Consider the following 22,337-nt stretch of genomic DNA (forward strand, 5'->3'; position numbering starts at 1 on the left):
TCCAATGATTTGGAGGGGTGTCCCAATACTTTTGGCAATATAGTGTGTGTGTATTTAACAAAGTGTGGAAATATTTGACAAACCCTAGTAGATTCAGGAGTATTGAAATCACTGGGGACCAGCAAAGAGCCAAAAGTTATAACTTGCGGGCTTGAAAACTGACAGTCTTTGTGCAATATCCATTGCAAAATTTTGTCACTTTATAATATATGTAACTTCTTTGCTATGATATCAGCAATAGCTTTGAAATCCACACTACGTGCTGGCAAAACAATTTTAACTTCATATTTTCTTTTATCCTCTATGCAGATAATATAACTTTATTCTTTCCTCTCGCTGTTTTCACTTGATCTCTTAATCCTCCCAAATACCCTCTACTCTTCATGTACAGATCTCTCTTCAAAGAGCATTTGACAGACAGTGAAAATGCACTGTATAACCTCTTCACTGCCTATTTTAACCCCCTCAATGCTGGACTTGCATTGAGCTGGTGGATCCACTTACAGAGTCCCCCCATGTGAAAGGGGCCTTACTGTATAATAAATTAACAGAATAATGAAAAACCTTAAAACAAAAAAAAACACAACAACAACTGACAAAAATGCATGAGGTATTTAAAATGAACAAGATTTGTGTTACAAAAACTCTATTAGGTAATATTTTATTTTCATAACTTTGAGACAAAGCTTAAATAGCAAGACATTTAGTGGATAGAAAAATTCTCACCTTGAAAAGACCTTTTAGCATGATATCAATAATCTTGTACTGTTGGTTAACATCATTTAGTTCAATCAGGTTATTCAGGGCATTGATCTGATCCTTTCTCTTTACCTCAAAAAGCTTCTTATCTGCAATCTGTCAAGGGCTAAACTGTGAACAAAAAAGCGGTTTGTGAAAACTAAAAAAAGGCAAGAGTTTTGTCAGAGAATGCCAGCACAAAGCACCATTGCGCAACAAAGTACAAAATTATAAAAGGAGCAGAATTATGAAAGAAGGAACACAGTCTACACTACCTGCAGAGTTCAACTATAAATATTTATCAGCACAGTAAAAGAAAACCCCCCCCCCCCCCCCCCAAAAACTGAATAAAAACAAAAAAAACACATATGTAGCGCTACCCCCGAAGAAGCTGCTGGTAAAGATGGGTCCTTTTTTTCTGGCCTTGATCTTCTCATAGACTTCAGCCCCTCTGACACACAGGTTTGCAGGGGAATCACCGACACTGACATTAGTACACAGCTATAAAACTATTTTAAAGAATGCAAGCACCAAACCAATTAGTAAAATAAAGTTAATAGAGTCACCTAGAGTAACAGAAGGGCAGCCAGAAACAGATAGTGTAAGCCCCCCTTGGAGGCTACCCTGCTTTAAGCTCTGGAGTGACTTTGCTAGGTCAAAGTCTGCCTGCAGGACTTCAGTGTTCCAGGAAGGATACTATAAAATATACATACTATAAAACAGGAAAGATAAATCTCCATGAAAGAAAAGAAAAAAAGAAAAATTATTTCTGCCGGCATGGTTGAGGCCCTTTCGGTGGTGCACTAATGGTGATTGTCAGGATCGTCCCCTCACCGACGCACATCTATGTGCCAGATCCCGGTCAGCTGTGGCGGTGCGCATGCACAGCGGTGTGCACGTCATCGCAAGGCGGGCTATTTAAATCACCAACACACTTTAGCCTATGCCTTCTGGTCTACAATGTCCTGTACTCCATAACCAGATTCTGTTGCCTGTATCTTATCTGACCCTGACCAATAAAAACTCCGCCTTCACCGACCCGGCTTATCCCTGACTAGCCGCTTGCCTGCTCCCTTGTACCTGATCTACCCGATTGATCCGGACTCGGCTTGTCTGACACTGCTACACCTACGTTCCTGTATCCGCACCTGGCCTGTATCCTGGTTGCCGCCATACCTACCTGCTGCTGCACCTATGCTTCTGCATCGGCTCCTGGCCTGCATCCGGGTCATCACCTGCCTACAGTCATCTCAAGACCCACCAGGCACTCGTGCCACTCCTGGCTCTGTGCCCTCTATCCCCACTAGCAGGAGCTCCGAGTGGGAGTAGTAAGAGGACGCCCTCCTCTCCACATAAGGCTCCCCAACCAGGTACACAACGGTGATATTGTTGAGCGGCTTCCAGATACTGCCAGTTCATGAAGGTGGGGGCTTGAAGAGTTCTAGCAGGAATAACTTGAAAAAGGTTTAACAGTAATAAAAATGGCAAGTAACAAGTGCATGGAGGCGTTGGGTAGATCGGAGCTAACAGGGTAATTCAGAACAGGTGGTGTGGCAATGCTCAGTGGGATGCTGCACAAGTACAGTATGTCTATGTCTAATGAACCAGATGGCAACAGTGTTAAGAGTCTTGCTGGATTTCGTGGTGCAGAGTATTTGGTGGGTTTGCAAAATTTTCACCAATCCTGCAATTCAGTTGTAGGAACCAATGGTGGAGAAGCCCCTCATGGATTGGTGGCTTAAACTTAAGAAAACGCACTCTGTATGGATGTACAGTCAGGTCCATAAATATTGGGACATCGACATAATTCTAAAATGTTTGTCTCTGTACACCACCACAATGGATTTGAAATGAAACGAACAAGATGTGCTTTAACTGCAGACTGTCAGCTTTAGTTTGAGGGTATATTATATTGTAAAGCGCTGAGCAAAAACTGTTGGCGCTATATAAATCCTGTATAATAATTTACATCCAAATCAGGTGAACGGTGTAGGAATTACAACAGTTTGCATATGTGCCTCCCACTTAAGGGACCAAAAGTAATGGGACAGAATAATAATCAAACTTTCACTTTTTAATACTTGGTTGCAAATCCTTTGCAGTCAATTACAGCCTGAAGTCTGGAACGCATAGCCATCACCAGACGCTGGGTTTCATCCCTGGTGATGCTCTGCCAGGCCTCTACTGCAACGGTCTTCAGTTCCTGCTTGTTCTTGGGGCATTTTCCCTTCAGTTTTGTCTTGAGCAAGTAAAATGCATGCTCAATCGGATTCAGGTCAGGTGATTGACTTGGCCATTGCATAACATTCCACTTCTTTCCACACATGAAATTTAATGGCATCCCAGTCTTCATCCGTATGGTTCAATATTGTGTTTGCCCACTCTTTGCAGCTAGAACAGCTTTAACTCTTCTAGGAAGGCTGTAGATGGAAATGTTTGACCATTCTTCCAAAAGCACATTTGTGAGGTCAGGCACGGATGTCGGACGAGAAGGCCTGGCTCACAGTCTTCGCTCTAATTCATCCCAAAGATGCTCTATCGGGTTGCGGGCAGAACTCGGGTTGAGGTGCATGCTAGTCAAGTTCCTCCACCCCAAAATCGCTCATCCATGTCTTTCTGGACCTTGCTTTGTACACTGGTGCGCAGTCATGTTGGAACAGGAAGGGGCCAGCCCCAAACTGTTCCCAGAAGGTTGGGATCATGAAATTGTCCAAAATATCTAGGTATGCTGATGCCTTAAAAGTTCCCTTCATTGGAACTAAGGGGCCAAGCCCAACCCCTGAAAAACAACACCACACCGTAATCCTCCACCAAACATTACACTTGGCACAATGCAGTCATGCAAGTACCATTCTCCTGGCAACTGTGAAACCCAGACACATCCATAGAATTGCAAGACAGAGAAGCATGATTCATCCCTCCAGAGAACACATCTCCACTGCTCTAGAGTCCAGGGGCAGCGTGCTTTACATCACTGCATCCGACGCTTTGCAATGCACTTGGTGATACAAAACTTGGATGCAGCCATGGAAACCCATTCCACAAGCTATCTACGCACTGCTATGCTATTCTGAAGGCCAAAGTTTGGAGGGCTTTGGCTGACTGTGGTGACAGTTGGAAACAGTTGCTTCCATTTTGTTATAATTGCACTAACAGTTGCCCATTAAAAATTTAGTAGCAAGGAAATTTCACAGATGGATTTATTGCACAGGTGGCAACCTATCATGGTACAACGCTTAAATTCACTGACCTTCCGAGAGCGACCCATTCTTTCAAAAATGTTTGTAGAAGCTGTCTGCATGCCTAGGTGCTTGATTTTATACACCTGTGGTCATGGAGGTGATTTGGACACCTCAAAAGTATTTTTGGCAATATAGTGTAAATACACACACACATCCCAAGAAGTTGCATTAAATTTTTTCCCTAGAAATGACCACAGAAATATGAACGGAGTTGAATACTACTACAGTCTGCTCTTATCGGTTTATCCCCTCTATGCCAAATGATCAGAACATGAGTTTCAAAAAAAGCAGCTGGCCCCCTATGCCAAGAAGATACTACATTGATTTACTAATGATCAGACTTTAACTGTTGCCCAAAATGGTGCATAAAAAAATAAAAAAAAAAAACCAAAAAACAAAAACACAGTAAATGGATACAGATTTCAAAAGCGGTGTCTTTCTTCTGCTTGCTGGTGTCTGAGCATTCCCCCAAGGTCAGCAATGCAAACAAGAGAAAACTCGATATTTGGAGCGGTTCCATCACAGAGACCTGCAAAACAAGACAAAATGCATACATTGAACAACTTATTTTTTCCCCAGAGCCGCACCCCCCACCCCCCTTTACTGGATTGTACGCACTCACTCAATTCTTTCTAGTTCGCTAGGTGCAGCACTATGTATGTGCAAGTTAACTGCACAGACAATAGGCAGCCCATGGATCCAAACTGTGATGATTTTTGGACTCATTATTAAAGAAAATAATATTCCCCAAAAGAAAATTATAAAGCCAGCTGTTATCTGTCAGCCAGTATTGTAAAACCCAAGAATGACCCATCCAGGAAACCATCCTACACAATGAATATTGAATGGAAAAAGGCCTGTTTAAAATACAATGCAATCAAATAGACCACCTTGAGAACCGAGCACCTTACAGCAAAAAGCTACATAAATGACCATTGTGGGACTCTATTCTTATTTACATACAGCTTTTTGAGACCTTGTAGGGTACTTGCTAGCCAAACAAACTATCAAAGATGTCACAATTGCCTATTCAGAACAAGAAGGTCAGCATCAATTGAAGTGAATCCCATGTCTTAGGGAAAATCAGCTGAATGTTTACTGTGATTAACAGACAATGGGCTTGTTAACTGGAGACTTCCAAAGCCATATCTCCATGAACTTTGCACTCAGCTCATGAGGAAAGACTTAAATTTAATATGAAAAAAAAAAAAAAAAAAAAGGACTGGCATATCATTCAACTGAAATATTATTAAAACCATAGATATATACAGTACTATCACACAGAGGTAAATTTAAATAAAATTGGATACTAAAAAGGGATCAAATGAACATCTTTAAGTCATAAGGACATATGAGATGGTTTGGATAAAATATATTTTAAAACAAATACACAAACACCACATGTGCCTACATCAAGATGTAGAGAGAGGTGACAGATCACATGATGGACTGGAATTAAACGCACAAGATCGGATTTAATACCATAACATTTATGGAATTATTATATGGAGATCTACCATTTTCAGGACAAATATCAGACATCAAAACACAGCTCTCCTATAAGGAAGATGAGCCGCTAATTCAACTAATATATATATAAACCTTATATTATATTGGGAAAAGCTATTTTCAGATCTCAACAGGACACATAATTTAGCAATCGGGACATGCTTCAGATGAAAGATGAGTGATCATTAAGGTCACCATTTCATTCATGATACTTGACTGCCCCCAATGGACAGGTAAAGAACTTCCAAAATAAACAGCATTTTGACCAACCAATCGTTAAATCCCATGGGAGGTCTTCTAGGACAATGGACAGTTACTATCAGAGGCGGACTGACAAATCATGGGGCCCCCGGTCAATAGAGGATCATGGGGCCCGTGTCCTTGCCCACACTAAAACCATACCCAAAAAAGCCTATAAAAAAGGTACCAGGGGCATCTCATGGGGCCCCCTACTGACCCCGGGCCCGATTTGCCGAATGGTCAGTCCGCCCCTGGTTACTAACTATATATATATATATATATATATATATATATATATACACACACATATACACACACACATATATATATACACACACATACATACACACACATACATACACACACACACATACACACACATATATATACACATATATACACACACATATACACACACATATATATACACATATATACACACACACACACACACACACACACACACACACGACTCTCAAAGAAAAAAAAACTCTTCCTGCTGCTAAAAACTTGGAAAAAAAAAAAAAAAAAAAAACCTTTAAAACCACCTGGAAAAGCTCGATAGAAACAGAAACCCTGCTCCACAAACTCTCTGCTATTTTTGAAGAATTTATTTTAGAAGAAGCCTTTCGCCAAAGAAGAAATTTTCTGCTGCAGATCCCAATTTTTGTACCTTGCTGACGAGAGACTTTTTTTTACCAACTGCAATCCTACCGGAAGACCTCAGAAAACGTAATTCTGGGAGTGGTGAGAACTGTATCAGAACATCGTAACTTTTATACACTTAAAACGGATTAGAGCTTTAATCATATTTCATTGTGTTGGTTATAGTAAGATAGTGCATATCTACAAAATTTGCATTGTGTACAGAGATTGAGTAACAATTGTTCTAACTTTTTAGGTACTGATATCATACTGTGTACTAACATATTTGAAGTATTTTGCTGTGCAACTTGTCAGGAATATTTTCCTAATTCCCTTCGGCCGCGGGAATTGGAAATTATATCTTGAGCACTAATCATTTAATACTAACCCCCTCTAAGAACTGTTTTAACATTGTGGTGAGATACATATATTGTGTTTTAATCTCATAGAGGGTAGTGTGATATATCTTTAATTGTGTGTAAGGAAATACTTATCACCAGTAGTTTTGTTTGTTATATATATATATATATATATATATATATATATATATATATAATTTGTACATAAATAAATTTATCAAAACGGCAAAATTTGTGTATAAAACTAAGAAATCACATTGGTGAAAAGAACCCAAGGAAAATTATAGCGTGGTGATCAAATTATTAAAGGTGTCATTATTGGATTAATTATTTGCCTTATTTAATGGCTGGAGGCACTGCATTATATTGTTTACGGGATTTGGACACCGCCCAAGTTATTTAGAATTATTGATCTCTAAAACCACCACAAAACATATTGATTTATGGATAGCTCAATATTGCCAGTGCAACCCTAGTCCACAATACAAGGTCTTTTAAATTTTTTGCTGCTTTAGGAGATTTAACCACTTTCTGGCAATCACCTAATTTGGTAGTCAAATTGTTCATCAGTGTTAGACTAGCTATACATTATACAATTTTCCTATAGAGTCACCAAAAACATAATAGGAGGTCAACTCTAAACAACACTTTCAGTTTGTACCCAATCAGGCAGGCCCTTGCACTACATAGTTGAAGGTAAATCTAAAAGAAATTGTAAAGAAAATTGTATAATGTATGGGCAGCTTTAGCAAAGTAAAACCACCTGTCTATTTTAGTCCTATGGCTCAATTCACACCTGGAGCCATTGACAATTGTAAGTGCTTTCTCCAGAAAATCCTTTGCAAAGTGAAGTCTATTTTCCTTTACTAAACAACCCCAATGAGCAGTTCCCACATATACATATTGACATTCGTTTTCAATTTTTTTACAAAAACAATAAGTATAAGCAATGTTGTTGAGCAACAGAGTAAAAAGAATCCAATATTTTTTTTAGAAGTAAATAATTAACTGATCAACTTAACCACTTGTTTACCAGGGCATTTTTTTCACACGTTAACATTTGCATTTTTTGCTAGAAATTATGTTAAACCCCCCCCAAACAAAAATGGGGGGGGGTGTCGATGGGGTAGCATTGTGTAAATTGATACAAAATATGACAAGGCTCAAAAATGCATGGGGAGCAGACTCAGTTCCCAACACAGCTAGAGAACTATCCACACTCTGCTCCCATGCCTAGTGTGGTCAGTTTAATAGGAAAGCAGGGTGACTAGCAGAAACACCAGGGATTTCACACAAAGGAAGCAATACAAAGACAACAGTAAGAAAACATTCTATTTTATTAATGGTACAGTACAGGACACAGGATCAGAGTCTTAGACCATAAGACGTCCAAAAGTAATACAACTGGGGAGTGGGCAGCACAGCAAATAAACACCAACAGGACCATGTAACAAACAAGGAGCTCAAAAACGCAGCAGTCTGAAGCACCTTATAACAGACTAGCATCAGATGAGGTCTGTGGATTCAAATATCCACTGTTAAAACTTAAGCTCATCTTTATTTAAAAAAAAAAAAAAAAAAAAAATTAAATATATATTACACACACACACACACTCTCACGGAAGTGAGTACACCCCTCACATTTTTGTAAATATTTTATTAGATCATTTCATGTGACAACACTAAAGAAATGACACTTTGCTACAATGTAAAGTAGTGAGTGTACGGCTTGTATAACAGTGTAAATTTGCTGCCTCCTCAAAATAACTCAACACACAGCCATTCATGTTTAAACCACTGGCAACAAAAGTGAGTACACCCATAACTGAAAATGTCTAAATTGGGCCCAAAGTGTCAATATTTCACATTCAAGCTATAGTTATATAATGGATATGGGCTGAAAGTGCACACTTAGGTTTACTTTGAGGGTATGTACATCCAAAGGGAGGAAGGGTTTAGGAATTACAGCTCTTAAGAGTAGCCATCCCCCCTTTTTCAAGGGTCCAAAAGTAATTGGACAATTGAATATAATCATAAAACGTTAATTTTTAATATTTTGTTGAGAATCCTTTACTGGCAATGACTGCCTGAAGTCTGAAACCTATGAACATTACCAAAGACTGGGTTTCCTTCTGATGCTTTGCCGGGCTCTAACTGATGCTGTCTTCAGTTCTTTGTTTGTGGGTCTTTTTGCCTTTAGTTTTGCCTTCAGCAAGTGCAATGCATGCTCAATTGGGTTGAGATCAGGAGACTGACTCGGTCATTGCAGAATATTCCACTTCTGTTCCCTCAAAAGCTCCTGGGTTGCTTTTGCAGTGTGTTTTGGATCACTGTCCATCTGTACTGTGAAGCGCCATCCAATCAACTTTGCTGCATTTGGCTGAATCTGGGCTGACAGTATCTCTAAGCACTGCAGAATTCATCCAGCTCCTTCTGTCACATAATCAATAAACACCAATGACCCAGTGCCACTGGAAGCCATGCATGCCCATGCCTTCACAATGCCTCCACCATGTTTTACAGATGACATTGTGTGCTTAGGATCATGAGCTGTTCCAAGCCTTCGCCACAATTTTTTCTTCCCGTCATTCTGGTATAGGTTAATCTTAGTTTCATCCATCCAAAGAATGCTTTTTCAGAACTGGTCTGGCTTTTTTAGATGTTTTTTGTCAAAGTCTAGTCTGGCTTTTCTATTCTTCAGGCTTCTGAATGGGTTGTACCTTGTGGTGAACCCTCTGTATTTGCTTTCGTGAAGTCTTCTCTTGATTGTAGACTGACAATGATACGCCCACCTTCTCAAGAGTGTCCTACACTTGTCTGGATATTGTAAATGGGTTTTTCTTTACCATCGAGAGGATCCTGCGATCATCCACCACTGTTGTCTTCCGTAGATGTCCATGCCTTTTTCTGTTGCTGAGCTCACCAGTGTGTTCTTTCCTCAGAATGTACCAAACTCCTAATGTTGCTGCTATCTCTGATGGATTTGCTTTTTTTTTGAAACCTTACAATGGCCTGTGTCACTTGCATGGACAGCTCCTTTGAATGCATGATGTAGGTTCACAGCAATAGATTCCAAATGCAAATACCACACTTAGAATCAACTTCAGACCTTTTACTTGGCCAAGAAACAGCTTTTGATTCAATTGTCCAATTACTTTTGGTCCCTTGAAAAAAGGGGGGATGGCTACTCTTAAGAGCTGTAATTCCTAAACCCCTCCTCCAATTTGGATGTACATACCCACTTTCAGCCCATATCCATTATATAAAACTATAGCTTGAATATATTTTGGCAAATACCCAAAAAAAAAAAACTAAAAAATTGTGCCTGTGTCATATATATATATATATATATATATATATATATATATATATATATATATATATATATATATATACACATACACACATACACACACATACACACACACACACACACACACCAAAAACCCTATACCATAGGCTAACCTCTATCCAAAGTGAAGCCTGTCCCAAATGCAAAGGTCGACAGACATAGGGGGTGATTTTCCTTTATATTTCCAACATGTGCAAAAAAATTCAGGCAAATTCTTTTAAGTGACACGTATACATTCTGGCACTGAATTCGACAAATTCATGAAGAAATAAGTGTAAACACTGCTGCAGACAAAAAATTGTCAGAGAAAATCAGAGGCAGTTCAACAGATTCATGTACACCTTACCAACAGTTACATTAATCTATTGCAACTTGCACCATTTGCTGCATAAACGGGAAAAATATGTCTAATAAGTGCCTATGCACAAAGGTCATCAATTGCTAGGCTCCCTGCCCACTAGGAGCTGTAAAAAAAACTGGATAAGAAAACCTGCCAATATTAGCGGTTTCCCCAGCATTTCTTCATGCTGGCGTTTTGCTGCTATAGGAGTGGGCCGCATCCTTAACCGATGAATTATCAGCTGTCAGTGCAGAGCCTGCTGACAGCTGAATTAAAACAAAAGAATTGCTGGCAAAATTAAAGAAAAAAGCATGGGGATCCCCTCCGCCAATCAAAAGGTTCTGGTGTAGATTGGGGAGGGGAAACTATGGGTTTTTTTCTTCTTTTTCTTTTCCAATTTTGGCATAGGGTTCCCCTTAACATCCATACTAGATCAAAAGAGCCTAGTATAGATTGAAAGGGGGGCACACATTGTTTTTTTTATCTCAATTTGTTTTTTGTTTTCACTCCCAAAAATGCAAAAAGAAAAAAAAAAAAAAGAAAAAAAAAAAAAAAAAAAAGAAACTCCTAGTAGCTGAAGTTTGAAGAACACTTCTAGCCTACAATAGTGTGAATAGACATGTGGGTTAGCACTGTTCATATTCTATGATTCTATGAGCAGGAAAAAAAAAAAAAATGCTGCTAGGACCTTAAAAATAAGCTAGCGTGCATGGAGCCTAAAGCTGGCCAGACACTCTTCGTTTTCCTATTTTGTTCAGCCAGTGGACCCAACTTAGAAGAATTTATTGGATACCTCATCCACAAAAAAATAAGGTTAACAAAAGGAATTCCCACCACTGATCAGTGCCTGCAGCCGCTGATCAATTAAAAAAATTTCCAACATATTCTTTTGACAGGTCATTTAAACAATCAACTTTTGTCAAGCATGGGGGACTGCACGCTGATTGAAATTTGTCTGGTCCCTCCTGGACCAGCAAATTTTTGATCAGCGTATGGCCAGCTTTAGCTAGGAGCTGAGCAGACAGATATTTAGACTTCCCTCTGCCATGTGGATGTTTTTCTCCACAGATGCTGCAACCAGTTATCAATGCTGTATAATTTTGATGAACAATTAAGATAGCGGACTAGAGAATATTATCTTTCAGAAAGCATTCAAATACTTTCCTTACAGAAATGCCACTGTGGATTTTCTTTATAGCTTAACCAATTTAATCTTTAAATGCTTTGAGCTTCTGTAATAACACTGCATAATAGGAGACCAACCATGGCAAGAATGAAAAATGGAAAGCTGCTGTAAAAAGAGAATCCCCCTATAGGACTTTAATGCAGCAACCATATCATTACACATATACTCAAAAAAAAATTAAAAAAAACATATGCTTTATTACATGGACATACTTGTGAAAGATACATTATTTTTAACCAATTCAATACCGGGCAATTTTACACCTTCCTGCCCAGGCCATTTTTCACGTTTCAGCGCTCTCACATTTTGAATGACAATTGTGCGGTCATACAACATTGTACCCAAACTAAAATTTTATCATTTTCTTCACACAACTAGAGCTTTCTTTTGGTGGTATTTAATCACCGCTGGGGTTTTTATTTTTTGCCAAATTAACAAAAAAAGACCAAACATTTTGAAAAAAAAAAACCACACGTTTTTCTTTGTTTCTGTTATAAAAGTTTGCAAATAAATTGTTCTTCATAAATTTAGGCTGAGATGTATTCTGCTACATGTCTTTGGGGAAAATAACCCAAATTAGGATGTATTTTTCAGTTTGTAGGAAAGTTATAGAGTTCACAAACTATGGTATAGATCTGAAAATTGATCAATCCTGAAGTACTGGCGGCCAATCTAATTTCTTGAGGTCCAAGAATGTCAGAACAGTACAGATATCCCCCAAATGATCCCTTTTTGCAAAGTAGACAGTCCGACGTACTTCATAAGAGGCATGGCGAGTTTTTTGAAGTTGTATTTTTGTCATTTTTCGTAAATTGAAAAAAAATAAAAAAAAAATTAGTTTCACTATTTTTTTTTACATACGGTCACCAGTGCAGTACAGCGTCATCATATAACTGGCATTGTGGTGATCAGGGACACTGACTGGTGACAGTATGAAAAAAAAAATATATATATTTTTTTTTCCCCTTTTTCTTTTTTTTTCATATTTCACTATGACCAAAGTAGTACAATGTTACCATAGTAACATTGTACTACTTTGGGGATGTGATCAGTATTTTTTATTTTTTTTACACAATTTGCTTATAGCAAAGAATTACTTTGCTATAAGCAAGCATTTACTTGAATGACATCGATTCATTCAGGGTTTTTTTTTTTTTGTGCTTAGCTGTGATTTGGCCACAGCTAATCACATGACGTGCATGTGATTAGCTGTGACCATTCACAGCTAGACACTAGTATACAATGGATGGCATGAATTAAGCCATCCATTGTATACAACCGTCATGTGACCTGCTGTGATTGGTCACAGCAGGTCACATGGTACCGGCAACGGGGGCCGATACTCAGATCTGTCATCGGCCGTGTCCGAGGTACATGGCTGGTGACAGATCACGCCGCTGCGCAGCTCTGCAGGAGCGCAATCTGCACATGTGCGGGAGGACGCCAAATGGCGTCCACCCGGAACGTTGACGACATTTGCCGGCCGCCATTCGGCCATAGGGCGGCCGGCAAATGGTTAAAAACATTAGTTCTCATGGATATTGCAAGGATATTTCCTTTATAGAATAACAAAATTCCCAAATTGTTACTCCAACGCATTTTGATTATTCCACTTTTTGATCTTCTTCAGGGCACATAAATACAAAGGCAAATTTCTAAATTAACACAGTAGGAATAAGTGATCGTTTACACATAAGAAATTAATCAATAACATTGATATAATTGTCATTATGATACTTACAGGGGAATTGAGCAATCAATATTGATCAGAGCAATCATAAAATGATATCCAAGATAAGGCTGCATGATCAAAAGTTTTAATGGCGTGAACCATTGGAAGAATAAAAAGGTGGTCAGATATCTATCGCCCAATTCTGACAGCAACAGGAGAGCACCAAATCACCCTCTATATCTCTCTATAATCATCATAGAAGATACTGTATGATACATGCATATTCTTAGCCCCCAAGTGCATAATCTTACATTTATAAACATTAAACCTCATTTGCCACATAGTTGCCCAATTATACAGTGCATTGAGGTCAGCTTGTAAATTGAAGACATCCTGTAAGGACATTATTCCACTGCACAGCTTGGTGTCATCTGCAAAGACTGAAATGGTATTGTTAATCCCAGACCCTATATGGTTTATAAATATTTTAAAAAGTAAAAAAAGGTCCCAGCACTGAACCTTGGGGTACACCACTGATGACCCCAGACCATTCAGAGTATGAATCATTAACCACTACTCTTTGAATACGATCTTTTAGCCAGTTTTCTACCCATTTACATACGGATTTTTCCAAGCCCATAGAATTTACCTTACACATTAGCTGTGTGTGGGGAACTGTGTCAAACACTTTTGCAAAATCCAAGTATACCATGTCCACTGCTACCCTCTGTCCAAGGTTTTGCTCACCTCCTCATAAAAAGAAATCAGATTTGTTTGACAACTTCTGTCTTTCATGAATCCATGCTGTCTGTTGCTTAAAATATTTTTCCAGCAAGAACTCATCTATGTGGTCTTTTCTTAAAAACTCTCCAGTATCTTCCCAACTATAGATGTTAAACTAACAGGTATATAATTACTTGGTAAAGATTTTGACCCCTTTTTAAATATAGGCACCACATTGGCCTTACGCCAATCCAGTGGTACTATGCCAGTTATTAAAGAGTCCCTAAAAATTAGAAACAATGGCTTTGAAATGACAGAGCTCAATTCTTTAAGGACCCATGAGTGTATGCCATCCGGTCCAGGTGCTTTATTCACCTTTATACTGTCTAAATATTTTTGGATCATATCAATTGTGAGCCAATGTGGATCATCTGGAGCTGTGTCAATACCATACCCATTATGGACATGAGCTCCCCCATGCTCCTTTGCATACACAAAGCTGAAGAAGGTATCTAATAAATTTGCCTTCTCTTTGTCCCCAGTCACCCACTCTAGATTATTTTGTAAAGGGCCTAGATGCTCGGACCAGGCCTTTTTACTATTAATATATTTGAAGAATTGTTTGTGGTTGGTCCTGTTATCTTTTGCAATCTGTCGTACATTTTCAATTTTTGCGGCCTTTATTTCCTTTTTGCATATTCTGCTATATTCTTTGTAATGTTTAAATGATGATAGCGTTCCTTCAGTTTTTCTATTTAATAAAAAGCTCTTTTATGATCTACAACTTTTTTTTTTTTTTTTTTTTTTTAACTTTGGCCGTAAACCACATAGGTTTGATTTTTAGCCTTTTAAACTTGTTGCCCATGGGAATATACTTTGCAGTGTGTTCACATACAGTTTTTTTGAAGAACTCCCATTTCTGTATAGTGTTCATTGATGCCAATATTACCTCCCAGTCTAAGTCTTGGAGAGCAGCTCTCAGCCTTGGAAAATGAGCGCTCTTAAAATTGAGCACTTATTTTTTCAGTATGTGCTCGCTGTTTACAGCTAACAATAAATGAAATCATGTTATGTTCACTGCTACCCAGATGTTCTTTTATATGAACATTCATAATAAGCTCTGCATGGTTTGAGATTACCAGGTCCAGCAGAGCATCATTCCTAGTAGGGGCCTCTATGAACTGTACCATAAAAAAGGTCCTGCAGTAGATTTAAAAAGGTTTGCCCCTTTTACGGCTCCTGCAGTACCAAGTCTCCAGTCAATTTCCGGGTAGCTAAAATCCCCCATTATTATCACTGTCCCAGCCCTTGCAGCCCTTTCGATCTGTGCAAGGAGCGGAGTCTCCACCTCCTCATCAACACCGGGGAGGCCTATAACAAACTCCAGTGATTACCTTTGTAGTACGCACCCCCATGTGCAGTTCCACCCATAATACTTCAGCCTCATCACACTCTCCATCAACTAGGTCCTCTTTCACACTCGCTCTGAGATCACTGCTCACATAGAGACAGACACCACCACCTTTTCTACTTACCCTGTCTCTCTGAAAGAGAACATAGCCAGGAATATTAATGGTCCAGTCATGTGAATAATAAAAGATCAAACAAAGATCAAACAAATGCATAAAACCTTTGGTTCCTAATGGCTCCGATTTCCCTACTGCAGTACGGAGACCAATCAACTGACTCTGTTCTATTGTTTGATTTGGTGTGTACACACCTAAGAGAGAGTTTTCTGGCGAATAACTGGAGATCTTTAACCAATTCAAATTGATCAGCGTTCTGGTATGGACAAAAGCTCAACCCTTGAGAAAGTAGATTTTTTTCTGTTTGAGTTAACGTATGAGGACAAATTGACAATGTTTAATGTAGTAGTTAATTTCGAATCAGTGTTCTATGCCCCAACCTGATCTCCCCCATGTTTGACCTAAAAAAAAAGCAGAAGGACGCGAATGATAAATTCCTGAGGAATTGAAAATGTGCTAACTGTACTAGAAGAATCTGAAAAAGAAGATTCCGATTCACCTACCACTTCACCTTCTGTGTGAGAGGATTGCAAGTGAACCTGCCACTTTATCTCTTTGCTAGCGGCACAGGTGGATTGGATTACTTTCTGATAAGAGAACTACTCCACATTGAGACCTATATATATTGGATGCATTATTGCAGTTGGTTATTGGCTTTCTTGCTTGAAGGTGGTCCCTCATGCTATCTTGAACGGTTTGGTGAGCATTATGTTTGTCTTTTGGTAAAGAGAAGCAATTATCACTATGGGAAGTGGTCAGTATTTTCATGGCCTTCTTTGACTTTTATTATAGATAAAATAGTTGGTCCTTTAGGATCTGGGACATCTCTACAGTTCAGTAAGCATTGTTGTTAGCTGCCATAGTGATGGTATTTATGTACTTTTTTTTTTTTTTTTTTTTAGGTAGCTGTGATAGTATTTCTATAACTTTTAACTTCCATTATAGATCAAACAATTGCAAAAAACCTATGGTCCTGTGGGACTTGCTATGTTTTTACCATAAAACAAGGAATACTCCAGTTTATTATGCTTAATGGCTATGCCCTTAATACAGTTAGCTTTTTTTCTACATACCAACCAGAACACTAATTTTTAGGCCTGTTGAATAAGCCCTGTACCCAATTCATATTATATCTATGACGATTATAGAAAGATATAGAGGGTGATTTAGTGCTCTCCTGTTGCAGTCAGCATTATGAGATGGATATCTGACCACCTTTGTTCTTCCGATGGTTCACGCCATTAAAACTTTGAATCATGCAGCCTCATCTTGGATATCATTATTTTAGGATTGCTTTGATCAATATTAATTGCTCAATTCCTTTGTAAGTATCATTATGACAATTATATCAATGTTATCGATTTCTTACGTGTAAATTATCACTTATTCCTAACGTGTGAAGATCAAAAAGTGGAATGATCAAAATGCTTTGGGGTAACTTTTTGGGAATTGTGTTATTTTATGAAGGAAATATCCTTGTAATATCCATCAGAGATAATGTATCTTTCACAAGTATGTCCATGTAATAAAGCAAAGGTTTTAAAAAAGTTTTTTTTTAGTATATGTGTAATGATATGGTTGCTGCATTAAATTCCCATAGGGGGATTCTCTATTAGCATTTATGTTGGGGGACAAGCAACTAGATACTCGATTTTCTGCTATGATTGGAAATTCGCTTTCTTAATTGAAAACATAACGACATGCTGATGTTCCAAATCAATACTTGGCCAACTCTTTTAATTGTTAAATGGTAATTTGTGCAGATTAACCCTTCTTTCTTTCCTACCATCTATACCCATAATTAATACAAGGTCATTATGAAAATAACATTCTGTTGCAGGCATATTATGCCTTTATCTGTACAGGAAAGGCATAATGTTAAAATTCTGGGTGCCACGGCTATCTACATTTTAGATTTACTGGATACTAGAAGGAGGTTTAGTAGGAACAGAATCTAAAGCTGGCCCATACATTGATCAACTTTTCTTGACACACCACACTGCTCATTCCCACGGAAAAAAAAAACATTATGCCCCAGAGGGGAAAAGCTGTAGCTGGTGCTTTACCCCCTACCCCTTCCCCCCTGCATACTGCTATAAAGTCTTTCCACTACCACTAGCTTATCTAATAAAAAACACAACATTCAAGGGGGAAGGTGAACCACATCAAAAACGCCTTCTGCACACTGGCAAGCCATGCTGTAGTGAAGATCAAAGTGTAGGAAGGATCCTGACGTCTTGAAGGAGGGGAGAGGTGAGGGCTGAGGATTTTGATGTGAAAGTGGAAGAGGGGCTGAAGACTCTGATGTGAAGAGAGGAACTTCAATATGGAAGGAGTGAGGACTGAAGATTCTGTTGTGAAAGAGGGGGACTGATGACTTTGATGTGTATGTAGATGGGGGGGGGGGGGGGGGAGGGCGAAGACTCCAAGGTGGGCAGAGAACTCAGATGTAAAATGGGAAAAAAAAAAAGGGAGGCTGAGGACACTGATGTGAAAGGTGGGGAGTGAAGACTGATGTGGAAGGACGTTTTCTTTTATTTAATTGTTAGCGATGCTGCAGTTCTGCACATTATGCCTTTTAGCAATTGCAGTCTACCCCAACATACTATACACTGATTTTTTGTGGGCAGATAGGACTTATTTGGTAGCAGATATACAGTCAGGTCCATAAATATTGGGACATCGACACAATTCTAACATTTTTGGCTCTATACACCACCACAATGGATTTGAAAAGATGTGCTTTAACTGCAGACTGTCAGCTTTAATTTGAAGGTATTTACATCCAAATCAGGTGAACGGTGTAGGAATTACAACAATTTGCATATGTGCCTCCCACTTGTTAAGGGACCAAAAATAATGGGACAATTGGCTTCTCAGCTGTTCCATGGCCAGGTGTGTGTTATTCCCTCATTATCCCAATTACAATGAGCAGATAAAAGGCCCAGAGTTCATTTCAAGTGTGCTATTTGCATTTGGAATCTGTTGCTGTTAACTCTCAAGATGAGATCCAAAGAGCTGTCACTATCAGTAAAGCAAGCCATCATTAGGCTGAAAAAACAAAACAAACCCATCAGAGAGATAGCAAAAACATTAGGCGTGGCCAAAACAACTGTTTGGAACATTCTTAAAAAGAACGCACCGGTGAGCTCAGCAACACCAAAAGACCCGGAAAACAACTGTGGTGGATGACCAAAGAATTCTTTCCCTGGTGAAGAAAACATCCTTCACAACAGTTGGCCAGATCAAGAACACTCTCCAGGAGGTAGGTGTATGTGTGTCAAAGTCAACCATCAAGAGAAGACTTCACCAGAGTGAATACAGAGGGTTCACCACAAGATGTAAACCATCGGTGAGCTTCAAAAACAAGAAGGCCAGATTAGAGCTTGCCAAACGACATCTAAAAAAGCCTTCACAGTTCTGGAACAACATCCTATGGACAGATGAGACCACGATCAACTTGTACCAGAGTGATGGGAAGAGAAGAGTATGGAGAAGGAAAGGAACTGCTCATGATCCTAAGCATACCACCTCATCAGTGAAGCATGGTGGTGGTAGTGTCATGGCGTGGGCATGTATGGCTGCCAACGGAACTGGTTCTCTTGTATTTATTGATGATGTGACTGCTGACAAAAGCAGCAGGATGAATTCTGAAGTGTTTCGGGCAATATTATCTGCTCATATTCAGCCAAATGCTTCAGAACTCATTGGACGCCGCTTCACAGTGCAGATGGACAATGACCCAAAGCATACTGCAAAAGTAACCAAAGAGTTTAAGGGAAAGAAGTGGAATGTTATGCAATGGCCAAGTCAATCACCTGACCTGAATCCGATTGAGCATGAATTTCACTTGCTGAAGACAAAACTGAAGGGAAAATGCCCCAAGAACAAGCAGGAACTGAAGACCGTTGCAGTAGAGGCCTGGCAGAGCATCACCAGGGATGAAACCCAGCGTCTGGTGATGTCTATGCGTTCCAGACTTCAGGCTGTAATTGACTGCAAAGGATTTGCAACCAAGTATTAAAAAGTGAAAGTTTGATTTGATTATTATTCTGTCCCATTACTTTTGGTCCCTTAACAAGTGGGAGGCACATATGCAAACTGTTGTAATTCCTACACCGTTCACCTGATTTGGATGTAAATACCCTCAAATTAAAGCTGACAGTCTGCAGTTAAAGCACATCTTGTTCGTTTCATTTCAAATCCATTGTGGTGGTGTATAGAGCCAAAAATGTTAGAATTGTGTCGATGTCCCAATATTTATGGACCTGACTGTAGATAAAGATATTTTTGATACACATACTTTGCTGTGCAAAAGTTTTTGACAGGCATGAAGAAATGCTGTAAAATACAAATGCTTTCAAAAATATATATTTTTTTAAATGTTTATTTTTAGCAATTTCCAAAAGGCAAAGTGAGCAAACAGAAGAAAAATCTAAATCGATATTTGGTGAGACTACCCTTTGGCTTCAAACCAGTATCAATTCTTACACTTGCACAAAGTTTGTTTGCTGAAGGGCTGGAGATTGGTACAATGAGTGTCTGCAGGCAACAGTGAAGCATTGTGGAGGATCATTGTAAGTCTGGCCTGCATTTCTGCAAATGAAGTTAGATATCTGGTCAGGATCAATGGTGTCCTCAATGTTGACAAAGGCGTATATTTATTCACCATGCCATACCATCAGGGAGGTGTGTGATTGGCTATATGTTTGGGGTGGTTGTCCTACTACAGAATAAATTCGGGCCAAAGTCATTAGGGATTATTTTCAGCGTAAAGAAAAAGTATCCTAATTAAAAGGTATGCGCTAATAACAAACTTATACAAAGGTGTATATCATCAGCCAAAAAAAAAAAAAACAACATTTAGTGTTTTAAATAAATAATTATAGTGTCCAAACATAAATTAGTGTCCAAAAAAATATATATACCGTATTTTCGCTCCATAAGACGCACCTGACCATAAGACGCACCTAGGTTTTAGAGGCAGAAAACAGGAAAAAAAAATTCTGAACTAATGGACTGCAAACATAGTAGAGGAGATGACCAGAGACTGCGGACATAATAGAGGAGATGACCAGAGACTGCAGACACAGTACAGGAGATGACCAGAGACTGCGGACACAGTACAGGAGATGACCAGAGACTGCGGACACAGTACAGGAGATGACCAGAGACTGCGGACACAGTACAGGAGATGACCAGAGACTGCGGACACAGTACAGGAGATGACCAGAGACTGCGGACACAGTACAGGAGATGACCAGAGACTGCGGACACAGTACAGGAGATGATCAGAGACTATGGACAGTACAGGGATGACCAGAGACTGCGGACAGTACAGGAGATGACTGCTGACCTTTGGGGAGGGGGGGGGGGGGGGGGAGCGGGTACCTGAATTTGACAGGTACCCGCTCTTACTTCCGCGGAGTTGTTCTTTGATCTCACCTGTTCCTCTATCCAGCCGCGCGCTGTCTACCCGGCTTCTGTAGTGTGCTCCGCGGACAGCCGGATGCCCAGTGCGCATGCGCGAGAAGCGCTGCGCTTTGTGATTGGTCTGGCGGCTTCTGGAATCTGTCATGTGTCCCAGGTACCGCCTTACCATTCGCAAAGAGCACCGCTTCTTGCACATGCGCACTTGAGACCCAGCTGTCACGCACACTACAGAAGCCGGGAAGACAGCGCGCCGCTGGAGAGAGGAACAGGTAAGATCCCACTGCAAAGCTGAGCGGCCGACACGGTATTCTGACACGGCAGCGGTGGAAATACCGGACCGGCCGCTCCATATTCGCTCCATAAGACGCACTGACATTTTCCCCCCTTTTTGGGGGGGAAAAAAGTGCGTCTTATGGAGCGAAAAATACGGTATATCTTCAGTGACTTGAACCAATTGTGAAAAATCCACCACCAAAGGAGATTAAATGAACTCACCAGAGCTAATGGCTGGTCAAATTATAAACCAGCAACAGCACTTGTGCTCTGGGAGCAATGAACCCGATGTCCAAATAGATATGGTAAGGTTTCAGACACTTCTGGATAATAATAATAATCACAGACAAACAACTTTGCAGCCCAAGCTCTTATGATGAACTTCTCCACTCTCTCATATCTCCATGAGAGCATACAGTACACTCAGGGACTAAAAAGATAACATAATGGTGCAATATGTTTTTTGTTTTTTTTCCATTTATCTCTTTAAATAAAAAAAGGTATAAGGAAACTCACAAACAAGGTGTCCAACAGACACCAGCTTCAATCGCAAAAAAAGGTGAGATACAATTACCGCTCACCGCGGATCTCTCCCATACAGCACAGAACAGCAAGGCTCTCTAACGACCACATCAAGTAGGCCACGCCCAACCGGTTTCATCACACCGACGTCATCAAGGGGCGGTACCTTTTAATTAGGATTATTGTTGCCAAAATTTATTTTGGGTGGGATATGCTGCTGACACTTTGGTGTTTTTTGTAAATGGCGCTTTTTTTTTTATTTGGTAAAGAAAAAGCAGTCCTGAAAGTGATGGTTTGGCCCCCACAGAGCTCTGATCTCAACATAATCAAGTCTGTCTGGGATTATATGAAGAGACAGAAGGATTTGAAGCAGTATACATCAACAGAAGATCTACGGTTAGTTGATGTTTGGAACATCGTACATGCAGAGTTCCTTCACAAACTGTGTGCACGTATACCTAGAGTAATTGATGCTGTGTTGAAGGCAAAGGTGGTCACACCAAAATATTGATTTGATCTTCATTTAACTTTCCCTTTTGTTAATTGATGAAAATAAACTATTTCTGAAAGTATTCTT

The 22,337-nt window shown here is 39.5% G+C and overlaps 1 protein-coding gene across 10 annotated transcripts in view; it reads right to left on the reverse strand.

Annotated features, from left to right (window-relative positions):
* CCDC134 (coiled-coil domain containing 134) overlaps nt 1-22,337 on the reverse strand; it is a 140,368-nt gene that overhangs the window by 63,418 nt on the left and 54,613 nt on the right. For all 10 annotated transcript variants that reach the window (XR_016314359.1, XM_089687717.1, XM_089687709.1 and 7 more), the window contains 2 exons: nt 4,398-4,509; nt 727-848 (listed from right to left, as the gene is read on the reverse strand). Coding sequence is in view for 9 of the 10 variants with exons in the window: in XM_089687717.1 (XP_089543843.1) it covers nt 727-848; nt 4,398-4,500 (225 nt within the window). In the remaining variant the exon portion in view is untranslated. The remainder of the gene's footprint in view (nt 1-726; nt 849-4,397; nt 4,510-22,337) is intronic.

The sequence above is a fragment of the Staurois parvus genome, unplaced genomic scaffold, assembly GCF_062004578.1.
Source record: "Staurois parvus isolate SC_StPar_1 unplaced genomic scaffold, SC_StPar_1.0 ptg000436l, whole genome shotgun sequence".
Taxonomy (NCBI): Eukaryota; Metazoa; Chordata; class Amphibia; order Anura; family Ranidae; genus Staurois; species Staurois parvus.